The sequence below is a fragment of the Pristiophorus japonicus genome, chromosome 2 (genome assembly GCF_044704955.1).
Source record: "Pristiophorus japonicus isolate sPriJap1 chromosome 2, sPriJap1.hap1, whole genome shotgun sequence".
Lineage (NCBI taxonomy): Eukaryota > Metazoa > Chordata > Chondrichthyes > Pristiophoridae > Pristiophorus > Pristiophorus japonicus.
The window spans coordinates 63,149,457-63,175,121 of record NC_091978.1 but is presented as its reverse complement, the minus strand read 5'-3'; the positions used below and the strand labels follow the sequence as shown (position 1 = coordinate 63,175,121).

General features: G+C 44.0%; 1 protein-coding gene across 12 annotated transcripts in view; it reads left to right on the top strand.

The window, feature by feature from the left end:
- LOC139238943 (transcription factor 4-like) overlaps nt 1–25,665 on the top strand; it is a 652,736-nt gene that overhangs the window by 303,840 nt on the left and 323,231 nt on the right. For all 12 annotated transcript variants that reach the window (XM_070867526.1, XM_070867515.1, XM_070867541.1 and 9 more), the window contains one exon: nt 23,598–23,656. In XM_070867526.1, the coding sequence (XP_070723627.1) occupies nt 23,598–23,656 (59 nt within the window). The remainder of the gene's footprint in view (nt 1–23,597; nt 23,657–25,665) is intronic.

The following is a 25,665-nucleotide window of genomic DNA, read 5'->3' as shown; positions in this document are numbered from 1 at the left end:
CGGCCCTCGGCGGCCCGACCTCGACCCGGCCCTCGGCGGCCCGACCTCGCCCCAGCCCTCAGCGGCCTGATCTTGCCCTGGCCCTCGGCGGTCCGACTTCGCCCTGGCCCTACCTCGCTTCGGCCATCGGCGGCCAGACCTCACTCCAGCCCTCAGCGACCCGACCTCGCCCCGGCCCTCGGCGGCCCGACCTCGCCCCAGCCCTCGGCGGCCTGACCTCGCCCCGGCCCTCGGCGGTCCGACTTCGCCCTGGCCCTACTCACTTCGGCCATCGGCGGCCAGACCTCACTCCAGCCCTCAGCGGCCCGACCTCGCCCCGGCCCTCGGCGGCCCGACCTCGCCCCAGCCCTCGGCGGCCTGACCTCGCCCCGGCCCTCGGCGGCCCGACCTCGACCCGGCCCTCGGCGGCCCGACCTCGCCCCAGCCCTCAGCGGCCTGATCTTGCCCTGGCCCTCGGCGGCCCGACCTCGCCCTGGCCCTACCTCGCTTCGGCCATCGGCGGCCAGACTTCACTCCAGCCCTCAGCGGCCTGACCTCGCCCCAGCCCTCGGCGGCCCGACCTCGCCCTGGCCCGACCTCGCTTCGGCCATCGGCGGCCAGACCTCACTCCAGCCCTCGGCGGCCCGACCTCGCCCTGGCCCTACCTCGCTTCGGCCATCAGCGGCCCGACCTCGCCCCAGCCCTCAGCGGCCTGATCTTGCCCTGGCCCTCGGCGGCCCGACCTCGCCCTGGCCCTACCTCGCTTCGGCCATCGGCGGCCAGACTTCACTCCAGCCCTCAGCGGCCCGACCTCGCCCCAGCCCTCAGCGGCCTGATCTCGCCCTGGCCCTCGGCGGCCCGACCTCGCCCTGGCCCTACCTCGCTTCGGCCATCAGCGGCCCGACCTCGCCCCAGCCCTCAGCGGCCTGATCTTGCCCTGGCCCTCGGCGGCCCGACCTCGCCCTGGCCCTACCTCGCTTCGGCCATCGGCGGCCAGACTTCACACCAGCCCTCGGCGGCCCGACCTCGCCCTGGCCCTTCCTCGCTTCGGGCCATCGGCGGCCCTATATCACCCCGGCCCTCGGCGGCCTGACCTCGCCCCGGCCCTACCTCGTCCAGGCCCTCGATGGCCCGACCTTACCCCGGCCCTCAGTGGCCCCACCTCCGGCCCGACTTTGCCCACGACGACTTTGTTGCAACTTCGCCCGCCCCAGCCCTCGCTGGCCCGACTTCGCCCCGGCCCCGGCTCCCCCCCCCTTCTCTCCCCTCTCCCCGTTACCTCGGCGGGTCGACCTTGCTCCCTTATCTCAGCTGCCCGACCCCACCTACCTCGGCCCAGGCAAAGACATTCCAAAATCTGGAAATATCCGGAACGGCCTCGGTCCAGAGGTTTCCGGATTTCGGACACTTAAACCATACTACAAATTCAAGCTAACTTTAAGTGCACAATGCTCTTTCTATTATACTGCACAATTAGTGCTAATTAGTTGATCAGATACTGTCAGCATTGAGTCAAAAGGGTGTAAAGTTCCCTAGCATTAAGATGTATATTTGGTTTTAGTCTACACAAGAGTAGTATCTGGGTAAGAAACAATTCAGTTCAATATCAATTGCTTTTTATCCACATCCATTTCATACATTAAATATTGTGTATTAATAGTAAAGAGATTAAAAAGATTCCTGGTAATTTGAAACTGAAATAGGCAGTACTGAGAATTTACAGCAGGTTAGTGAGCATCTGAAGGAGAAAAGTTAACTGAGCATTTCTGATGTAATAAAGATTGGGCAATATATCTTTGTGAATGTGCATGCAAGACACATCTATATCATCCTCATTTATTATGCCAGGCTTACTTGAAGTGCAGGTGAGTGAGACTGTGGCTGAAATTCAGTGTCCACACTGACTTCTGCTTGTCCTAAGCAATAATAGCACTTTTATTTTAAAGCTCACAGCAAGTCAGAGAATGTGCTGTTTTAGAAGGATAAAAGGATAGGAACATGATGATGTGTAAAATAGGATATAGATGTGTGTCCTTTGAAGGCTAGTAGCTGTAATTACTCGGTGTTCTCTAAATGAATGAGAGGTTCATTTACAGGTCAGGTTACAGATGAGGTCCCTGGGTTCGATCGATAGGTCAATTAACAAGTTGGAGAGAGTGTGTAATTGGTATGTTCTTGGAGACAGCAAACCAAAGCACACGCCATTTTAAGACTGTTACTCACCCTGCAACTACAACCAGAATCCCCCTGCTGTGCGCAATGTATGGTGAGGTTCCCCAGCCTTTAACAGGCCCCGCCTCTCTTCCTATCTTCTTGGACTCTGGTTTGTACTCAGGTTCAATGGAATGTGACATCTTTGAATTGGGAGCCTCAGTCAGAGCTGATCTGTAAATGGACTTTGAACGCCAAAACTAGCCGGCATAGACTTGAACCAAACAGGGATTGCATAAAGAGCAGCAGGCTCAATGTTTGGGGGATTTTTCATAGAACACTTCATACTAAACTGAGTTTAGGATCAAGATTTCTTAATTACTCTCTGGACTTGGACTTCTTTTCATAGAGGGAAAGAAATTATAGCACTGGAGAAATCTGTTTGGCTTCCACTGCCTGTACTGGTGCTCTATCCTGTAACACCATTTCCCCCTCATATCCTTTTATATTCCTCATTTTCAAATACCTAGCCCATTCCCTTTTAAATGATGTTCTGGTCTCTGCCTCAAGCCAATTGTGGTGAAGCATTCCCAATGACCTTCATCTTATCCCCTTGGTTCTTCCAGCGAGCTTGCTTAGTCTTTGACCCCTTTTTTTATTCATTCATGGATGCGGGCATTATTGGCAAGGCCAACATTTATTACCCATCTCTAATTGCCCTTCAGTGGTGGTGATGAGTCACCTTCTTGAACCGCTGCAGTCCGTGTGGTGAAAGTACTCCCACAATGCTATTAGGCAGGGTGTTCCAGGATACTGCTGTGCGAGAAATTTAAAGGGCAAATCCAGAAGGCTTTCCAAAAGGCTTTGCACACTTAACTGTTGCTGCTTTTCTGAAAGTGGCATTCAGGGGTGGGAATCAGTCACATGAGAAAATTGACCCAGTCAGGTGGTTTAGAATAAATCTACTGTGTAAATTTGTCTAGGTTAATATAAAGCTGCTTATAACCAAGATTGACCCTGAAACAGTACATGAAGTGTTTGATGGGGTAGCCTTTACACAATGCTTTAATGTAGTATATATAGATATAATATACACTTAAATGGGAAAGTAACTACTTAAGAATTATGAGCATCCATGTAAGATTATTTTAGTGATGTAAAATTTAACGAAAGTTGCTAACACAACAATAGACATGCTGTAGAGGTGAAAAGAAACACAGTGCATGCTGAAGATCTGACGTAAATTGCTAGAAATACACAGCAGGTTACTCGGATGAGACATTAAACTGAGGCCCCATCTGCTCTCTTAAGGTGGTCGTAAAAGATCCCATGGCACTATTTCAGAAAAGAGCAGGGGAGTTCTGTCCTGGCCATTATTTATCCCTCAATCAACATCACAATGATTATCTGGTCATTATCACATTGCTGTTTGTGGGACCTTGCTGAGCGCAAATTGGCTGCCGCATTTCCTACATTACAACAGTGACTACGCTCCAAAAGTACTTCATTGGCTGTAAAGCGCTTTGAGACGTCCAGTGGTCGTGAAAGGCGCTATATAAATACAAGTCATTTTTTCTTTCTGAGTTTCAAAGAGAAATATTTGAGTGGGTCCCTTAGTCATTCCCATTTTTAGTATTTCTTACCGTTGTAATAGAAACGCTGTGGCTAGCTATCGTAGTCTTGTAACATTTCTGAGATATTCACTGTAGAATATTTATTTTGAATTTCATTCATTTGCCCTGCCTCTCTCATGTTCTTGCATCTGCTACTGATACAACCAAGAACCAGTCTGCTGGGCTGCTCTTCGTGGCGAGTTAGCGTGGCACCGGCAGAGCTGGCAACAGATCTCCAGCCATTTGGCCCCAGAAAGCAAGTGGGCAAAGGGGATAAAACATGTTTATTTAAAAAAGCAATAATTATGAAGAGCATAAAACACCATGGGAAGAAAAAGGACCATTTAGTCCAATAAGCCCACTGTACATTTAAGTAGACTACCCAAATATAGACTCTACCCAAAACCATATAATCTCCTGAGATGAAGTACTGCATAAATTACACAGAATAACACAACAGAAAAAAATCCTATTGCAAGCCAATTTACATTTTTGATGTAAACCCAAAAGACTGGTTCCTCGTGAATTTAAATTTACTGCATTAAAATTCTGAGCAAGCTCATAATATACAATAATTCATGTAATTTTTTTCAGTTAATTATAGTAAATTTTAACACCCCCTCCTCCCCTCCTTCTACTCTGTATGAAGTGTGAACCCATTGGATGAGGTGCAAATTTCACCTGATCTGATCCTGTTGTGCTGTGTGAGGTGAGGAATGCAGTACTACAGTTGTGTTTGTTACTGCCGACAGGATGAATCAAATATGTTAAAAATGTCTTGCTCAAACTTGTCTCATCAAAATTAATTTTGCATGAAATTTACTGGCAAACCTGGACGTATCCAGACTGCAGCCACAATGCACGGAGGTGGTAGGGTGTAATTAGAGTTCAGTGGGCAAAGGTGCTGATCACATGGCCTGTTCTGCCCCTGGATAGTGTCAAGCTTCTTGAGTGATATTGTGGTTCTACCAATCCAGGCGAGTGGCGGGTATTCCATCAGACCCTTGAATTGAGTCTTGAAAATAATGGAAGGCTTTGAGGGGTCAAGAGGTGAGCTCCATATTGCAGGATACCAGTTTCCTGTAACCTTGTTATTGATATGGCTGCTTCAGTTACGCCTCTGCTCAATGATGAGCCCCCAAACCCCTACCCCCCGGCCCGTAGGTCCCCAAGATGGTGGTAAACTAGGCAGTGGCACTGCCTTGAAGGTCAGGAGGAGATGGTCATTGCCTGGCACTTATGTGGTATAAATGTTACCTGCCACTTGTCAACCCAAGCCTGGATGTTATCCAGATCCTCCTATAGGTGCCTCATTATCTGAGGAGTTGAGAATGGAGTTGAGTACTGCAGAATCGTAAGTGACCATTGTTAGGACAGAGGAAAGCAACTGTGGATGGTTGGAACAAGAACTCTGACATGAGGAACTCGTGCAGCAGTGAGCTGGCCTAAGGTGCTAAGCCGCGACACAAACCACAACCATCTGCCTTTGTGTCAGGCATGTCTTGCACTATGGGAGTTGGAACATGGGAAGCCAGCAGGGTGAGCATTGGAAAAATTAAGCCAGACTAAGATTTTTTAGCAGCAGTTGGACATTCAGGTCGGGGCAGAGATGGATCATGTGATGGAGGTAAAAGTAATTTAACTTTGTGCATACCCTGCATTTGGTCCATCACCATCAAATTTATCTTGAATGGGAATCCAGGAAGGAGCATAGGGCCATGGCATTAAGAGCTGAGAGCAGGAATCAAGGATGGCTTTGATTATTTCCAAATGTGAAATGTAGGAGTGCATCAATGATTTGATGTCAGATTCTTTGGCCAGATGTGTGTAAAGAGAAAAGGGCCAATGCAATATTTTCTGCAGATAGAGGGAAGAGTGCACCTGTCAGCCTAAATACAAAACTATACAGAGCCAGATGAGAAAAAGAACCAACTGGAAAGCAGTATAACAGGAGCTGTAAATTATAATGCCAAGAAATTCTTCCTCTAACTCAATTCTTCATACTCATCTTCAAATCCCATCACTGTCTTGCTGAATCAGTCCTTTCCAAATTCCTCCAGCCTTGTGTCTCATCTTGCATCCTCCATTCCTCCACTTCCAAGCTATGTTTCTTACTCCCTCCTTTTCCAATATTAAAATAGCAAAACAATTAGTCAAGGAGGAAATTCCTTGAGCATCTCTGATTCGTATCGCTCAACCATTGGCGGCTCTGCTTTCAGCTGCCTAGGCCCAAAGCTCTAGAATTCGTTCCCTGATCCTCTCTACCTCTCTTTCCTTCTTTAAGGTGCTCCTTAAAACCTATCTTTGTCACCTGCTCTAATGTCTCCTTATGTGGCTCAGTGTCATATTTTGTTTTATACCACCTGTAAAGTGCCTTGAGATGTTTTACTACGTTAGAGGCGCTATATAAATACAAGTTGTTGTTGTATTGTAGAACTGCCCAACTTACAGTCCCAAGACCATGGCAATCCAGCCCAAGAAACAAAGATGACACAGTCCCATTTGCAATTGTTCCTTATTTTCTGGCTTGTCCCGTTTATGTTTTGTGACCCAGGAAGTTTGGAAAGGGCTTTTCTTGTTACAGCATTGGTGGATAAATCTTAAATTAGAACACCAATAAATGTATAAACAACTTGAATATATGCAACTTCATGGGAATATGGATTTATTCTGTGGTATGCTCCTATCCTGCCCATGAGGACACAAAACTTGAACTGCCCCATTCGCTTTTGCCCATCTTGAATATGATTCTGTAGGCTGGAAATTCCCAACCTTGTGCCTGGTTTTTCGGCAATATTTTGCCGTTTTTGGCAAAAAACGGTAAACCGGCGGTTTTTGAGTACCGCTGGGGAGCGGACCGCTGGTGTGCAAGACTCAAAAAAGCACTTTCTCCAAAAATTTGGCTCACAGCCCACCCGTAGATCGGACGAAAAAAAACGCCCAGGAAAAACCTGCGTTGCAGCCCTTGGAACAGCGGTAGATATGAAGACCTGCAAAAAAGGTAAGTTAAAGTTTTTATTTTTTAATTCTTTTGCAATGATTTGATAGTTAAGTATCTTGTGAATGTTTTGTGATTTTTTTTTTTTGTAATTTTTTGGGGGTGTTTTCCTCCCTCCCTAGGCCCAATTCGCAGTGGTATCAGCCTCAGAGAAAAGTTGCAGAAAATTCACGGTTTGTGCCACGAATCCTTGTGCAACGCCGATTTTTACAGCTGGGCGCATTTTATCCTGAATATTAGGCCTCGGAATCATAGCGTAGTCATAGCGGTATTTTTGGTGGAATTTCTAGCCCTAGATTTGCTAAGCGAGTGCTGCTTCACACCCATAATGTCATAATGTGTCTTTTCTCTTTATAGATGCTAACTTATTTTCTGAGTGTTTTCGTATTTTGTGTTTTTAATAACCGGGTTTTCACCTGGGCTGACCGGTGGTAGGTGAAGTCCAATATGGACATTGCAAGTTGCTTTAGATGGTAAGTAAAAATACAAGATACATGTTTTCTCTAAGTGGGACAGAGCTTGGCAAGAGGGAAGTTAAAGGAGACCCAATGGTGTTGGATGACTTGTTGCAGACCATTTCCAAACAGTGCAAAGCAGCAGTAAACAAAGTGAGCAGGAATGCGAGTTATATTGCTAAATTACTTGAGTTCAAATCCCTAGAAGTCATGCTGAGGCTCTGGTCAGACAACAGCTGGAAAACTGCATATAGTTCTAGTCGCTGCAACATACGGGAACCATTACGGCATAGAGCCAGTGCAGGAGAGAACAATGAGGCTCACACCTTGTATTAGAAGGATGAGCCATGCAGAACAACTAGATAAGCTGGGATCTTCGGTCTCCAAAAGAATGTCCTGGACAGGAACTTGCAGACTATGCATAAGATACACAATACGGAAGGTAAACGTAGAGCTATTCTTTTAGGGCAGTCGGACAGGAGGGATCGGTCAAGGTTTTGAAGGACAAGTTTAGGACAGATGGCAGGAAGTACTTTACACAGAGGCTCATTAGCTGCTGCAATGGGTTGCCAGGAATGGCAGTTGACGCCAGGACCCTGCACTCATTTAAGAAACAACTCGATGCCTTAATGGGGGAGATTGTAGGGTTGGTATTCTGAAAGGATAAAATCAAATGGATGAAGCGGTCTTTTTAAAATCAACCCAGTGATCTATAGCTTCATACAGTAAATGTCTTCAATATCTTTGGGTTGATTGCTGTGCTGCACATATTTAAATTGCATGTATAACACAGCTTTCATCTCACTGCGTTCATGACCAAGAACCATGTCAAATGGTGCAGGTAAAATGCCTTTGTTGTGGTCATACTTGTAGCCTCTGTTAATTTGATTGTGGCACATGATCACAAAATGCACAGCTGAAAATACAACCACACAGTACGTTGCAAACGAGTGGGCTTTATAAACAAGTTAGCGTTGAAAGCCGGCAACAATATGATGCTTTTGAATGAGACCATCGAGTCGGTTGCATTTTCACCAGCTATAAAAATTTCATGCCAAATGTGAGTTGTGCAAATATGATAGAGAGGCAGCCCTGTGACTGAAATAAGATGAATTTAATGGGGATTCTGCTTAAAAAAACCTCTCTGTACAACCCACTGGCTTCAGTGACTCTTTGGTACCTTTTAGGTTTTGCCTTTGCTTGAGCGTTGGAAGGTTGCCCATTGATGTCATGGAAACACTTGAATCACTAAGAATGATTCATGTCTCTGCTTTCCTCCCATCCTCCCCCACACATGCAGGAATAGTTTGTTTTAACCCTTGTAGTATTTGGAATTAATATTCAATCCAAATACACTTGGCATGAAAGTCTCTGTTCCCCTTTTTCTCCTTTTATGTCTCTCAGCACTACACTTCTATCTGTTTGAGGTGGGGTGCGGAGTGGGGATCAGCGATCAGGACTGTGTGCTTCTGCATGATTGCCACCAACACAGCTTTGTGATGAGGGCAGAGCTAGTCTTTTCAGCAATCTCCTCTCTGCCCCCCACCGCCCCCCCCCCCTCGCCCTTCCACTGATCAGTGAAGTACTCCGCTCTTGCACAGTACCCCATCCAGCTGCATAGTTTAGAATTGGTAAAGCTTGCTGCATGAAGCCAGTTGAGTCTGCATGTTGATGGAAGCTGCATTTTAAACTCGTCCATATTTGCCTTTGAGGGGTTTCAGTATTTCTGTGTCTACTGGTCAATGATAAACATGACCATGAGGTGGCTTTGATCATCAACGACTTATTATTCCCACAAATGTGAAAAGGATCTCGAAACCAAGAAGAAAGGACAATAAAAACGAGTGATAGCTTTAATAAAATCAGGGAAGAAAAAAAAGCACAGCAATCACAGTCCTTACTACACAACATTTGTGCCAAAGTGGTTTCAGTTCCTGTTTATTCAGCGGGGTAAAAGTATAAACAATATGCTACACAGGGAGGGATTTACTGGTTAAAAATGCAATTAGCTAATTTTTATTTTTTTAATCTTTTAAATACTGCTTTACTATAGTAAACATTACCATATTAATGCTATTATTTTATGCCATTCTAATGCGCACTGGATGTACGATTTCCCAAATCAGCTGCAGATTATTTTTCTGTACAGATGAAGTGTTGACATTGCAAACACTGTTAACCTTCTGCAAATGCCCTTATTGCTTTCAGTGCAAAACAGAAACACGCAATATATTTCACGAAAAAAATGGAACCTCAAATCACAACATTTTGACTTCGTGGAAATTAAATCTCTTTTCAGATTCTTGAAGTCTATGTACAGGCTATTAAACCCGTTAGCTGCTGTTTTATGAAAGTGTTCAGCATATTTGAACTCCTCTTTGTTTTGGCCAGTTCTATAAAAGGACATAACCTCAAGAGTCCTGCTTGACATTCACTGTTCTGCTGAAGAGCTTCACAAAACATGAATTTATCTTTGTCTTCCAAATGCTGACTTTCCTACAATGCATTTTCTGCTTTTACGTTGTTTTGAAAACTTTTAATAAATGGATCTTCTGTTGATCATTATAACTAATGACTTGAACACATCATAGTAAAATGTTCCTGACTGCTGACGTAAACTTTCCAGACATGGGACCATAACTGAAATGAGATTAAAACGTTAATAGCATCATTCAGAGTATCCTATTTATCTGTTAAGGACAGAGGAAATATTCTATTCTCATACTCTATTCACTCTGTTAAAATCTATTGTAATGTTATAAAATCCGTAATTTATCTAACATTGATGTGCTTTTAGATGTCACACTTCACACTGTCACACATTGGCTAATGCAGAATCCTGTGCCACATGTGGGAGGGGGTGGGAGTATAAAGAAACAAAGCCAATCATTTGGGGTGTACACATGTTGAGCAACACATCACACCAAAGCAACGATTTCACAGCTTTTGCCCCATTGTGTTTTAAATGGTATGATGTAAATAGCACATCCCCGAATTCAGCGTGATCAGCACAGTGAGAGATGCAGTAGTAATAGTGCAAAAGCTTTACATATTCACACATTTCTTGCCTGTCACACTTCAGATGTCCGTGGCAGTACAGCTACCACATATTGTGCTATGCAAACTTTTGTGTTATACTCACAAAAGTTTAAAGAAACAAAGGCAGTAATTGCAAGTAACCTATGAAAGCTCACCCCAGTGTTTACTTTACATGGTTTGTTCTCATGTTCTATGTTGGCAAGGCCACATTTACTCGCCTTCCCGAGTTGCCCTGAGAAGATGGTGGTGGGCCTTCTTGAATCGTTGCAATTCTTATAGCGATGGTGCTCCCATAATAATGTTAGGTAGGGAATTCCAGGATATCAACCCAGTGACAATGAAGGGAGAGAGATATCTATCCCAGTCAGGACGGTGTGTGATGGTAATGTTCCTGCGGCATTGCTGCCCTTGTCCTCCATGGTGGTAGCAGTCGCAGGGCAAGGAGGTGCTGTGGTGGGGCAGTGATGGAGAGGTGGACCATAAGTCGATTGACAGGTGTGCGGGTCAAGCAAATTGTTTGATTTTTCTAGCATTAAATAAACACTTACTTGCACTTTAGCAGCTGAGTAATGCATTATGTTTTACATGTTATAATGTTCTTGTCGTCTTAAAACATTGTCCTTTTATTGTGAGCAGTGCCACATGGGAGATTCCTTAGAAGAACGATAGAAGTTTATAGCATAGAAGGAGACTCCTTGGGCCATTGTGTCTGTGCCAGCTCTTTGCTAGAGCAATCCAAAACTAATCTCACTGCCCTGCTCTGTCCCCATAGCCCTATATCTTCCTCTGCTTCAAGTAATTATCCACTTTTCCCTTAAAAGATACTATGGTCTCTGCCTCAATTACTCCCTGTGGCAAAGCTGTCCATGTTTTAGCAACTCCCTGCGTAAAGAAATTACTCCTGATCTCGTTTCTCACTCACTTAGTGACAATTTTAAATTAATGACTCCTTGGCCAGCCAGAGGAAATATTGAATTAATATTCTATGCTCATACTCCATTAAAATCTGCTGTAATTTCATAAACCTCTATTAAATCTCCGCTCCAGTGGAAATAATCTCAGTTTTTCAAGTCTTGCCTCATAACTTTAGCTTCACATCCTGATATCATCTTAGCGAATCTATAACTTTCATGTTCTTTCCATAATGAGCTGCCCAAAGTTGCAAATGGGGCTCTCACTACAGCTTTACCATTGGCTTGTAAAAATCTATAATTATCTCTTTGCTATTGCACTTTAAGCTCTAGAAATGCTGTTGGTCTCCTTCATGATTTAATTTTGCTGCGCACTCACTTTCAAGGAACTGTGCATAGGTCTTTAAGTTCCTTCACACCTTTAATGTCTTTCATTTGGGGTATATAATTGTGTAATGCTCCTATCCTGACAAAGTAGTGTATCGTCCAATTTACCATTTTACACCTCCATTTCCTGTCTGCAATCGTTCTCTTTCACCTTCATTTCTGTGTCCTGCTTAAAAAAAAGTCTAAAGAAACAAAGACAGTCATTTTTAATGTAAACAGAAACTCTTCAGTCTCTTAATTGAACCCCAGCCTGAAAACAACTCGATTTTGTGACCTTATAGGAACACAATTTCACGTTAGCAGACGGATAATACGTTGTGCATTACATGACACAGTCGCCTCCTTATAAAACATCATATAATGGGCCTTTGAGGATCTGCTAATCGTATAAACAATACATAGAAATTTCAGCATAGGAGCAAACCATTTTGCCATCTTATAGGTGCCAGTGATAGCTCCATATTGGAACTATCTTAAGGAGGGATATACTTGCATTGGAGGCAGTTCAGAGAAAGTTCACTAGGTTGATTCCTGAGATGAAGGGGTTGTCATATGAAGAAAGCTTGAGCAGGTTGGGCCTATACTCATTGGAGTTTAGAAGAATGAGAGGTAATCTTATTGAAACGTATAAGATTCTGAGGGGGCTTGACAGGGTAGATTCAGAGAGGATGTTTCCCCTTGTGGGGGAATCTAGAACTAGGGGCATAGTTTAGGAATAAGGGGTCGCCCATTTAAAACGGAGATGAGGAGGAATTTCTTCTCTCAAAGGTCCTGAATCTTTGGAATTCTTTACTGCAGAGAGCTGTGGGGGCTGGGTCATTGAACATATTTAAGGTGGAGATGGACAGATTTTTGAACTACAGGGGAGTCAAGGGTTATGGGGAGCAGGCAGGAAAGTGGAGTTGAGGCCAAGATTAGATCAGCCATGATCTTATTGAATGGCGGAGCAGGCTCGAGGGGCCAAATGGCCTACTCCTGCTCCCATTTCTTATGTTCTTTTGTTCTATCTGCTCTAGTTCCATTTCCCATCACAACCAATAGAAGACAGTCATTTAATTTAATTTCATAGATCAGATAATGGGGGACTAATTACCTGAGCTTTGTTGACACGGATTGCAACCGCAGTAAAATCATTTGGTTTGCAGATAACAACTTTGTATCTGATTCCTTCTACCCATTATTCTGTTGTTTTTAGCAAGAGGTGTAAAGATAACAGTAATTACCATTAATATTATTTGGTACTATTTACATTTATCATGTTATTACAAGGCAGTGCTTCCTAGTTTGCTTAACCATCAGTGTTCATATTGCCAGTTCACAGCTTTTTAAAAAAAATGGCTACTGTAAAGGTCTTGCAGTTTTAACATATCAGCAAATGCTGACTAATAGACAAATTACTTACATTTGTGACCTAGTGTTTGAGACAAATTATCTTGGGTAAGTAATAAGATATCAAAATAATCAGCAGAAAACAAGAAAATAGCTGATAACATTGACATTATCATATTTGTATCACCAGACTGTATACTAATTTTTTGGTGAACTCCATGCAGATGTGTGCTCTAGATGAGGCTAGTTCATTGCCATGTCTGGATAGTTAAAGGTACGACTGCCAACGTAGGAGTGAAGGGGTGGGGGGTGAGGTCAAAGTCAAAGGAATGGAAAGTTTGGAGGGGGTTGTAGGATTGGAGGAGGTTATAGAAATACGGAGGTGCAAGGTCGTGAAGGGATCCAAAAAAGATGAGAATCTTAAATTTGAGGCATTAGGGAACTGAGAACCAAAGTAAGCCAGCAACAAGAGAGATGATTGGTGAGCTGGACTTGATGCGGATTAGGATGTGGTCAGCAGCGTTTTGGATGAACTGGTTTACAGAGGCTGGCCATTAGGGCATTGGAATCGTTGAGACTGGAGGTGACAACGGCATGAATGAGGGTTACAGCAGGAGATGGGCTGAAGCAGGGGCAAAGAATGATGTTATATCGGGGGAAATTCTTTGTGATGGTGATTCGGGGCCGGAAGCTCAGCTTGGACTCAAGTAGAGCACAAATATTTCAAACGGTCTGTTTGAGATGGAGACAATGGCCTGGGAGAGGGATGGAATCAGTGGTGAGGGTATGAACTTCATGATGGGAGTCAAAGAGGAGAGCTTCTATCTTCCCAAAGTTTAACTAGAGGAAATTGTAACTCAACCAAGACTGGATATCGAACAAGTCATCTGACAGCACATGTTGAGAGAGGTGATGGAGAGGTAGAGCTGGGTGTCATCAGCAGACATGTGGAAGCTGACCCCATGTCTGCAGATGATATTTCTAAGGGGCAGCATGCAAATGAAAATGAGGAGGGCAATCTCAAGCCTCCTTTGATAAGTTTGGTATCTGCCCGATTGATCTAATACCTTCTCAGTTCAGCACATACAGGATCTTAGTGCTACATTCCTTTGATAGCTTCTCATCTGCTCAAGACAACTGGCCATTACTTCTGTGTAAATTTGACCCTGACCTTTACAACATCTTTCAATTAGTTTCTGCTGTGCTTTTAAAGTTTTGTTTTTGATTATGTCTTGCCTTTTGGTGGCAGCCTTTCATGGGCAAAGAAAATAACTATTCCACTTTTCTGTATTTTAACATGGAATAGACAGCACAGAAATAGGCCATTCGGCCCAACTAGTCTGTGCTGGTGTTTATTTCCACACGAGTCTCCTCCCATTCCATCTACCTTATCTCTGCCTTTCAGCATATCTTTCTATTCCCTTTTCCCTGATGTGCTCATCGTGTTTCCTTTTGAAAGCATCTAAGCTATTTGTTTCAACCACTTCCTATGAAAGCGTGTTCCACATTCTAACCACTCTCTGAGTAAAGAAATATCTCTTTATGTCCCTATTGGATCTGTTAGTTACTGTCTTGTATTTATATAGTTTTGGATTCTCCCACAAGTGAAAACATTTTCTCTACATCTACCTTGTCTAACCCATTTTAAAGATCTCTATCCTCTAAGTTTTTTTTCTAAAGAAAAAAGCCCCAACCTGTTCAATCTTTCACAATAGCTGTAATATTTTAGTTCTGGTACCTGTCAGTTCTGGTACCATCCTTGTGCATCTTTTTTTTCACTTTCTCCGGTGCTCCTGTGTCCTTTTTGAAGTATGGAGACCAGAATTGTGTTTAAGTGCTTAAGTGCGGCCTGACCAGGGTCCAATACAAGTTTAACACAACTTCATTACTTTTGAATTCTATTTGCCCAGAAATAAATCCCAGTGCTTTGTTGCATTTTTAAATTGTTTTGCTGACCTGCATTGCTGCATTTAATGATTTGTTCACCTGTACCGACTTGGAAGAAGGGACTGAGTGTAACGTAGCCAAGTTTGCTGACGATACAAAGATGGGAGGAAAAGCAATGTGTGAGGAGGACACAAAAAATCTGCAAAAGAACATAGACAGGCTAAGTGAGTGGGCAAAAATTTGGCAGATGGAGTATAATGTTGGAAAGTGTGAGGTCATGCACCTTGGCAGAAAAAAATCAAAGAGCAAGTTATTATTTAAATGGAGAAAAATTGCAAAGTGCTGCAGTACAGCGGGACCTGGGGGTACTTGTGCATGAAATACAAAAGGTTAATGTGTAGGTACAGCAAATGATTTGGAAGGCCAATGGAATCTTGGCCTTTATTGCAAAGGGGATGGAGTATCAAAGCAGGGAAGTCTTGCTACAGTTATACAGGGTATTGGTGAGGCCACATCTGAAATATTGCGTACAGTTTTGGTTTCCATATGTAAGAAAGGGATATACTTGCTTCGGAGGCAGTTCCGAGAAGGTTCACTAGGTTGATTCCGGAGATGAGATGGTTGACTTATGAGGAAAGGTTGAGTAGTTTGGAGAATGAGAGGTGATCTTATCGAAATGTATAAGATTATGAGGGAGCTTGACAGGGTGGATGCAGAGAGGATGGTTCCACTGTTAGGGAAGTCTAGAACTAGAGGGCATAATCTTAGAATAAGGGGCCGCCCATTTAAAACTGAGATGAGGGGAAATTTCTTCTCTCAGAGGGTTGTAAATCTGTGGAATTCGCTGCCTCAGAGAGCTGTGGAAGTCGGGACATTGAATAAATTTAAGACAGAGATAGACAGCTTCTTAACCGATAAGGGGTAAGGGGTTATGGGGAGCGGGCAGGGAAATGGACCTGAGTCCATGATCGGATCAGCCATGATCGTGTTGAATGGCGGAGCAGGCTCAAGGAGCTGTGTGGCCTTCTCCTGCTCCTATTTCTTATGTTCTTATGTATCCCTAGATCCCTCTGCTTCTCTACCCCATTCAGTTTCTTATTTTCCAAGGTGTTAGGTGGTTTTTGTTTTTTCTATCAAAATGCATAACCTCACATCTATCTGTGTTAAAGTTCTTTTGCCACTCAACTGCCCAGTCTGCAAGTTTTCTAAAGTCTTCTTGTACTATATTGCAATCTTCCTCAGTCTTTAGCTGTATCACCATTGACCACTTTGAATTGGCCAGATGATGACTTATGCAGTCATTGGGCAACTCTCATATTTAACAGGAATTAGCATGCTTTCCAATCTCAGTTGCTAGTTTTAGCACTTAAAGCTCTTTTAAAGAGCTTTTGGAGCTCTGGAATCAGTGAGCAGGTCAGGGAAGGATGCTCATTCCTCCTCAACATTATGAGATGGACCACTCTGTATACATCAGAAAATTAGGGGCCGAAATTCCCCTGTTGTGCGTCCCTCCGAGGGGGAGGGGGGGGGGGCACACTAACGGGTCACAAAAGTGTTTTTGCCTGTGGGGGTGGGGGGTGGGGGGGGCTACTGGCACCTAGAAAATTGCACGGTAGTTAGCAGAGGCACAAATGCATTAGTGCCGTGCCCCATTGGTAGTGCCCCGGGCCGAGACATTGCGGGGTGGTAACCCGAATTTGGCTTCCGGTAGGTTACCGCCCCCAACCGAGACGATAGGAAATTTCGGCCCCTTAAAATCTATATTTTTCATTTCAGAAATTTTTTGTGAGGGAGGCTGTGCACATTGTATTCAAGTAGTTACCCTACCTCTACTGAACTGTTTCCCTTAGTACATGTCCATTGCTGAAAACAATATCCTCAGTTGCTAACTAGGCAAGTGCTCAGTTAGCCACTGTAAAATAAGTTTAAAAAGTGCCTCCTATACAAAGGAAAACAATGAATGCTGGAAATGCACAGCAGGTCAGTCAGCCACTGAAAGTGGTCCTATCTCTTTTCAAGTAAGAATCTTTTTTCAGCTGAAATGAAGAGTTCCACACCAGATAGTGACCCACTTTTATTTTTCAGGTGCGGACAGACCTGCTGTGTGTTTTCTGTTTGTCATTTTAGATTTCCATTGTTTGCAGTTTGTCTTTTGATCTCACTTTGTTTTAACTCTTCTGTGAATCCTGATTGTTGTTCTTCCTGGAAGTCAGCGAGCCACAATAAACGTCTGTGAATGTCACCACAGCACTGCTGCAAACTGTCATTAATGTACTCCTCACAGCACTCGCTCTCCTCCACAGCAGCATTGTAACGGTAGGGGTGACGGACTCCATTTTTCACTTTAGAATAGCTGTTAATATACATTAATATTAAATAATGGATGTGGTAGAGGAAGTTACAAGGTCACAATTCAATCTTTTAAAGTCCTACGAACTGTCAGAACCCACTCACTCAATCTATGCGGATGCAGTTTGCCAGCTTTGTTCTACCCCTGCTCCATTATTCTACACGTTGTCTGCGAATCCTCACATCTGCAGGTTATCTTTGCCAATTTGATGTCTCGTATCTGATACTGATTTTGCTCTTGTACTTCCATTGTCTGTGAGTAGGTTTCAAATTTAGTGCACCATTTAAACCCAGTCGCAGCTTCAATACCTACTCTATTATACTCTTGCTGAGAGCAAAGGAAGCCCAGTAGGGGAAAGCATTTGTAAAGTTTGCAAATCAACACAAAAGCATGAAGAAAATACATTTCCCTGGGGTCCTTTCCATAATTTATTGACCTTTTCCATTGAATGTGTTGTGAGACTGTCCTTTCACCAATGAAAGTGATAGTTATGTCTTCTTCTCACTCATTTTTAAGTTTTATCCCACTCTGCAGATCTTGCTCTAACCATTTCCCAGCTGAGAGGGCAGGCAGGCATACCTGTTTACTAAGACCATTGTAACTGGTTGCAAGAAAGGACAGATATGCACATTACAAATCCTTGCGTGTTGGGATTCAAGTCTCGGCAAGCTGACAGGTAATGTGTCTTGCCTTGGCTGAGACTTGAATCCTATCATGCAAGGATTTGTAATGTGCATATCTGTCCTTATCCCCATGATTTAGTCTAACCAATGCACTGTACATCAGCATGTCAAAATAGACTAGACTTGGAGCTTTCCAGATAAATCATGAAGTAATTGCACTACTCAGTGCAAAACAGAGCTGTTTGTACGGGTTTAATCCCCATTCTGTTAACCCAGTTGTAGTTTAAGCAGTAGTAAGGGTGCTACAACTGGTCTACCACCACAGTGCCACAGGATATAGCAGTCAGGGCTCCTGCTCCTGACTGCTATCTAGTGGTTCCTGGAAAGTGCATTTGGGTGGATGTTATGGTTGGACATAATTGGTAAAGCTGTGATGCACACCTCAACTGCTAATTAGCCTATAGATTAGGACTGGAGCTCTTCAGTGCTCACTCTGCCCTGGAAATCCTGCTGTGTGATGATCATCATACAATCATAGAATGGTTACAGCACGGAAGGAGGCCATTCGGCCCATCGAGCCCGTGCCAACTCTCTACAAGAGCACTTCAGCCAGTCCCACTCCCCCACCCTTTTCCCGTAGCCTTGCATGTTTTTTTCTTTCAGGTACTTATCCAATTCCCTTTTGAAAGCCATGATTGAATCTGCCTCCAACACCCTTTCAGATCCCAACCACTCGCTGCATAAAAAGGTTTTCCCTCATGCCGCCTTTGGCTCTTCTGACAATCACCTTAAATCCGTGTCCTCTGGTTCTCGACCCTTCCGCCAGTAAGAACAGTTTCTATTTACTCTGTCTAGACCTCTCATAATTTTGAACACCTCTATCAAATCGCCTCTCAATCTTCTCTGCTCTCAGGAGAACAACCCCAGCTTCTCGAGCAATAGACTGTATGCACATTGCGATGCGGGCACCTTTTCAGGATGCTGAGGTTTTCAGGAATGGCAAGGGATTCCACTCCCTGAATGTCCAGCTGCTTGTTGACCGCCAGCAAATTATACTGACTGTGAATATTCAATTTCCGGGCAACATCCATGATGTGTACATCCTGCGTGAGAGCACTGTATCTGACTTGTTTAACAATGAGCCACAATGCTGGATGCTTGGGGACAAAGGATATGGCCTCGCCACCTAGCTGATGATCCCCCTGCGTGACACCCACACTGAGGACGAGAGGCGATACAACGAGAGCCACAGAGCCACTCGCAATATCGTGGAGAAAACCATTGGAATGCTGAAGCAGCGCTTCAGATGCCTGGACCACTCAGGAGGCGAGCTCCAATACCACCTTGAGCAGGTAGCTCAATTCATGGTGGTCTGCTCCATGTTACACAACTTGGCTATCAGGAGGGGACAGGAATTGCCTGATGAGCCTGACAGTCCACCTCAGGAGAGAGAGGAAGAGGAGGATGAGGAGGCGGACTCTGACATCGGGACAGACAATCAGGCTGATGATGAAGCCATGCCCCGCCCCCTCCTATAAATCGCATGAAAGGGCCCATGGTGGCATGATAGCTGCAAGAACATTACGTCAGGAGCTCATCAATGATCGCTTTGCCTGAAAGAATGTTGGTGTTATTTACAAGGCTGACACACTGCTGGGTGTGCAGGTCATACATTAATAGTGGCCACCACCTTGGTGACAGTTAAAGTTTAAGTTGATTGAAGTTAAGTGTGATTATACCTTTTGATGTTAAGGAATCAGAAGCGTGTAATGGTGCAGCTATCTGAGCTATCTGAGCCAATGCACTGCAAGGTTTTGTTAAATAAAAACCGTTTAAACCGAACATTAGTCTGAAATCATCAGTATTTCTGAATAAACCAACCCTTCCCCTGCCCCACCCCACCGTTCCCCTCCCCACCCCTACCCCTTCGCCTTATCCTCGTGACTCCAAGCCGCCTGGCCGAGGAGGTCCTCAGGCGATGCTTCATTTTGGGGGAGGAGGGGGGGGTGGTGACGGCCGAAGCGCTGCTTGGACGGATACGGGAGAGGACGGTCCCGAGGTGGGAACGTGCTCCGAGCCATAAGCAAGGTGTTGCTGCTGGCTCTCATGTGAGGTTGGCAATGGGTGTGCGGCACCTTGGGGTGCATTGCGGTGATCCAGGACCATTGCGAGCCCTCTGCTACCAGTGTTCCTGGCTATCAGCTCCAGGGTCTCTTCCATCCCTTCCATGTTATATGTTATTTGTTGGACAAAATCTCAGTGCCAACTATGTTCTTGGTACTTAGTGGGCTTTTTGCTGCTGGTGAATCTCCGTCGTGCCTCCCACAACAGCCAGACAAGCACACACAACAGCCACACACGCTTTCAGTGCCTCTGAGCTCCCTCTCTCTCTGTCTCCTCTTCTGCGTATGTCATGATGACCCTTGACCTCCAGAATCGCGGGAATGGAGTATTGCCATGCCATTGCCAAGGACAGCCACACTTTACGGCAGAAGGTCAGCGTGATTTAACGCTACCGCCCATTTCATATCACTCACGGTAACGGCCATTTTCAAAAATGTAAACGAGGTGTTTTGAGAATGGGCGAGAAGCCGGCGATCTGAAAACCCTTTTTTACCGCCCACGACGGAAATAACGCCCATTTTTGGGTGCTAAGTGGAGGTTCTAGCCCCATGTCTCTATTTATGAAGCTCGGGATCCCGTGTGCTTTTTAACCGCTTAGCTGCCAGTCTATTCACATATTCTCTCTTTGCCCCTCTTATTTCCTTTTTCACTTCCCCTCTGACCTTTCTATATTCAGCCTGGTTCTCACTTGTATTCTCAACCTGACATCTGTCATGTGCTTCATCATACTTTCTATCTCCTTCATCATCCAGGGAGCTCTGGCTTTGGTTGCCCTACTTTTCTCCCTCATGGGAATGTACCTCGACTGCAGCCCATTGTTCGATTACAGTTTTGCCTGCCAGTCTTTGATTTCAGTTTACCCGGGCCAGATCCATTCTTAATCCACTGAAATTGGCCCTACTCCAATTAAATATTTTTACTCTGGATTGCTCCTTCTCCTTTTCCACAGCTAATCTAAACCTTATGATACTCTGATAACTAAATGTTCCCCTACTGGCACTTGCTCCACTTGACCCACCTCATTCCCAAAACTAGATCCTTCCTCATTGGGCCGGAAACATACTGATTAAGAAAGTTCTTCTGAACACACTGCAGAAATTCTTCCCCCTCTCTGCCCTTTACACTATTACTATCCCATTCTATATTAGGATTGGAAAACCACAAATGTAATACCCTTATTTAAAAAAGGAGGCAGACAAAAAGCAGGAAACTATAGACCAGTTGGCCTAACATCTGTCATTGGGAAAATGCTGGAGTCTATTATTAAGGAAGCAGTAGCGGGACATTTGGAAAAGCATAATACAGTCAAGCAGAGTCAGCATGGTTTTATGAAAGGGAAATCATGTTTGGCAAATTTGCTGGAGTTCTTTGAAGATGTAACGAGCAGGGTGGATAAGGGGGAACCAGTGGATGTGTATTTGGATTTCCAGAAGGCACTCGATAAGGTGCCACGTAAAAGGTTACTGCACAGGATAAAAGTTCATGAGGTTGGGGGTAATATATTAGCATGGATAGAGGATTGGCTAACTAACAGAAAACAGAGAGTCAGGATAAATTGGTCATTTTCTGGTTGGTAAACAGTAACCAGTGAGGTGCCGCAGGGATCGGTGCTGGGGCCTCAACTATTTACAATTAATGATTTGGATGAAGGAACCAAGTGTAATGTAGCGATATTTGCTGATGATACAAAGATGGGTGGGAAAGCAAGTTGTGAGGAGGACATAAAAAATCTGCAAAGGGATATAGACAGGCTAAGTGAGTGGGCAAAAATTTGGCAGGTAGAGTATAGTGTGGGAAAATGTGAGGTTATCCACTTTGGCAGAAACAATAGAAAAGCAAATTATAATTTAAATGGAGAAAAATTGCAAAGTGCTGCAGTACAGAGGGACCTAGGGGTCCTTGTGCATGAAACACAAAAAGTTAGTAATAAGGTACGGCAAGTAATCAGGAAGGCAAGTGGAATGTTGGGCTTTATTGTACGAGGGATAGAGTATAAAAGCAGAGAACTCCTACTACAACTGTACAGGATATTAGTGAGGCCACACCTGGAGTACTGCATGCAGTTTTGGTCTCTGTATTTAAGGAAGCATATACTTGCTTTGGGGGCTGTTGAGAGAAGGTTCACTAGGTTGATTCCAGAGATGAGGGGTTTGACTTATGAAGATAGTTTGAGTAGGTTGGGCCTGTACTCATTGGAGTTCAGAAGACTGAAAGGTGATCTTATCGAAACATATAAGATAATAAGAGGATTCAACAAGTTGGATGCAGAGAGGCTATTTCCACTCATAGGGGAAACTAAAACTAGGGGACATAGTCTCAGAATAAGGGGCCACCCATGAGGAGGAATTTCTTCTCTCTGAGGATTGTAAATCTATGGAATTCTCTGACCCAGAGAGCTGTGGAGGCTGGGTCATTGAATATATTTAAAGCGGCGATAGACCGATTTTTGAGCAATAAGGGAATAAAGGGTTTGGGGAGCGGGCAGGGAAGTGGGGCTGATCAGATCAGCCTACTACTCCTCCTATTTTTTATGTTCTTATAACTGAAGTCCCCCATTATCACTACTCTATACGTCTTGCACCTCTCTGTAATTTCCCTGAAAATTTGCTCCGCTATATTCTCTATATTCTTCCCACTAGTTGGTGGCCCATAGAATACACCTAGTAGTGTAGTGGCACCTGTATTATTTCTCAACTCCAACCAAATAGATTCTGTCCTTGCCCCTCTAGGACATCCTCTCTCTCCAGCACTATAGTATTCTGCTTAATTAATACTGCCACACCACCTCCTTTCTTTCCTTCCCTATCTTTCCTGAACACCTATATACAGGAATATTTAGCACCCAATCCTACCCTTTTTTGAGCCATGACATCATATTCCCGTGTGGTTATTTGCACCTGCAGTTCACCAACATTATTTAACACACTTTGTGTATCTACACACATGCATTGTAAACCTATCTTAGACTGTCTTGTATTCTCTCCCAGTCTGATCCCACCTAATACCGTACTATTTCTGACTCTAGTGCTATCTGTCTCTCCCAATCCTTTGTGCACCTTGTTTCTCCTTTCTAATGCTACATCCTGGTGGCCATTCTCTGCTAAGTTAGTTTAAACCTACCCCAACAGTACTAGCAAACTCCCACCATGTGACATCAGAGGAGCATTTCCGCTTTCATCAGATGTTGTCTCCCAGGCCATTAACCACAGCGGAAATAGAAGTTTGTAAACATGATTCCTTATTTTATTTTAACTTATTTTTTTAAACACAGGATACTGTTTGAAGGATTGAACAAGTTAGTTACTTTACATTGAAAACACTTTCTGCCTATTCCAATATAAACGTAACGTGTCCTTTTTAATGCATCATACAGTACTTCAGTAGTCGAAGGCCATGCACTCAAATGCCCCATAGACAGAGGGCTCTCCATATGTAAGTAAGGTCCAGCACTCTTTTGCAGTATCCCAGACTAGTGAGCATTAGGATTGGCAAAGACCAGCGTATCAGAGCCATCAACATCAGAGAAATGTTAGGAGGATGATTTATGATCAAAAAGAGTCTATGAACCAAGTTACGCATGGGATGCTGTTTATTTTTAAGAAGGAGATACATCAAAATAGATTACCTTTTTAACCCAAGTCTCAGCCCAAAATAAGTGACGGGTTGAAATGTTGGTTCTGACTATGTGCCCTCATCAAAGCCATTTCTGTTACGCTGTGTGTAATTTTATACAAATGTCTTTGTTTTGCAGGCAAAGCGGACAGAGCATCATTCCCATTTGGGAGGGACTCAAACATGCAGGGGTGCCAGGTGAGTGATATGTTTCACTTCCTCAACTGGAAGAAACATTTTAATTACCCTCTTAGATGCGTATTTGTGCCTGTTATTTGTGTTCAAAGCAAATGAGGAGACTTTAAGCAGAGAAGTAAGTTGTGTTGTATGTTAAAGCCTTGCCCACCCTTCGCCCCCTCCCCTCAATAAACAAGGCACGTTACTAGAAATAATATGCTTAAATGTGTTAGGCTATGTTTTTTTCCCCTCATTTTCTCAACAATTTTCTCATTAGAGCACGCCTGTGACAATTGGGGCATTGTTACACTACAGGTTTGAGACTGAGGGGGAATTTTAACTCTGGTGTGAATGCAACCTAATGAGCAGCCAGCCTGTCCGAGAGTGGCAGCGGGAGGCCCAGCTACTTTTAACGGCCCGGTTCACAAGCTGCTGATTATGGGAACGGTAGCATAGTCGTTATGTTACTGGACTAGTAATCCAGAGGCCTGGACCAGTAATCTTGAGACATGAGTTCAAATCCCACCATGGCAGCTGGGGTATTTTAATTCAATTAATTAAATAAATCTGGAATAAAGAACAAGCTAGTATCCGTAATGGTGACCATTGTCGTAAAAACTCATCTGGTTCACTACTGTCCTTTAGGGAAGGAAATCTCCCATCCTTACCCGCTCTGGTCTATATTTAACTCCAGACCCACAGCAATGTGGTTGACTCTTAACAACCCTTTGAGATGGCCGAACAAGCCACTCAGTTTTACCAAATCACTAAGGAGGTACCTTCGACACGAGGACTGCAGCAGTTCTCAACCCTCTTAAGGGCAGTTAGGGATGGGCAATAAATGCTGGCCTTGTCTTCAACTTCCACATCCTGTGAATTAATTTTAAAAAGCAGTCTTCCCGACCAAAATGGAAATTGTCAGGAATGGTGGAAAGTTGGCTGTACGGAGGCCAGTCACCAGGGTAAAGGTGGGGTGAGGGAGGAGGAAGGGATGGAAAGTCAGTGCTTCGCAAAAGGCATTCTGCGGGGCAGAGATAGTATCGGAGCTCTGTTGATGTAATCGGAGACTGATTTGCATAAACATATGAGGCTCCTGTCTGACTTGGAGAGAACCTCATACGCCTAAAAAAGCAGGCATTTTAAAATTGCAGCCAAGCAGGAACGGAGTGGGACCCACTCCATTTTAACCCCCCCACCAGGCAAGGAGTTAAAATTCCCACCCATAACTTGTTTCATATGATATAAAGCCAGCAAACACAAGTTCACCTGCTTTTATATCCATACGATGCAGCTGTAAGCAACTCGAAATAAGCTTGCTAGCTTCACTAGATTTGGCCGCCAGGATGACTGGGCAAGCAGCTTGCTAACACGAATATACAAAGGCCTTTAAAATACTGGCTCTGCATTACATTGGTCAGGTGGCACTTAGGTTGAGGCCATGTACTCAGAAATGTCCTATTTACATGCATGCAACACACATGGGCACAACACTTACCAGCATGGCAGTGCCGGTTAAATTTTAATGTTAAAGAACTGACCAGACAGTTGATGCCCCTTTGATATTTAATAAGATTTAAGATGAAGTTTAGAAAGTTTACATATAGTTCATCTTGCAGCTGATATGAAGACAAAACAATATGAGAGTACCTGTATCCACTGGAGTTGGCCAGCACCATTTGCCTAAATTTGATTTGGGGTAATTTTGCAGCTATTTTGACTGTGTAGTATAACTGGCCTATAACACAGCTTCAAGACATTGTTGACTTATTGCTTCATGTTTCCTCCCAAAAATTAATTAAACTTTGTTACTTACCTGACTCTTGACCTAGTGAGCATCCTTTTACCTGATTTTCACTGTTCGTACTCTGATGTGCTTGAAACCTTGGTGTGGAAATACTATTAAAAGATTTAAAGGAGAAAATGGGCTCCAATGCATAAGCCTTAGTCAGAATGCTGTAAACTAGCAAGGATTTAAAAAAAAATGGTGATCTTATCAGAGCTTATCTACGTTTTACTAAATTACATGATGT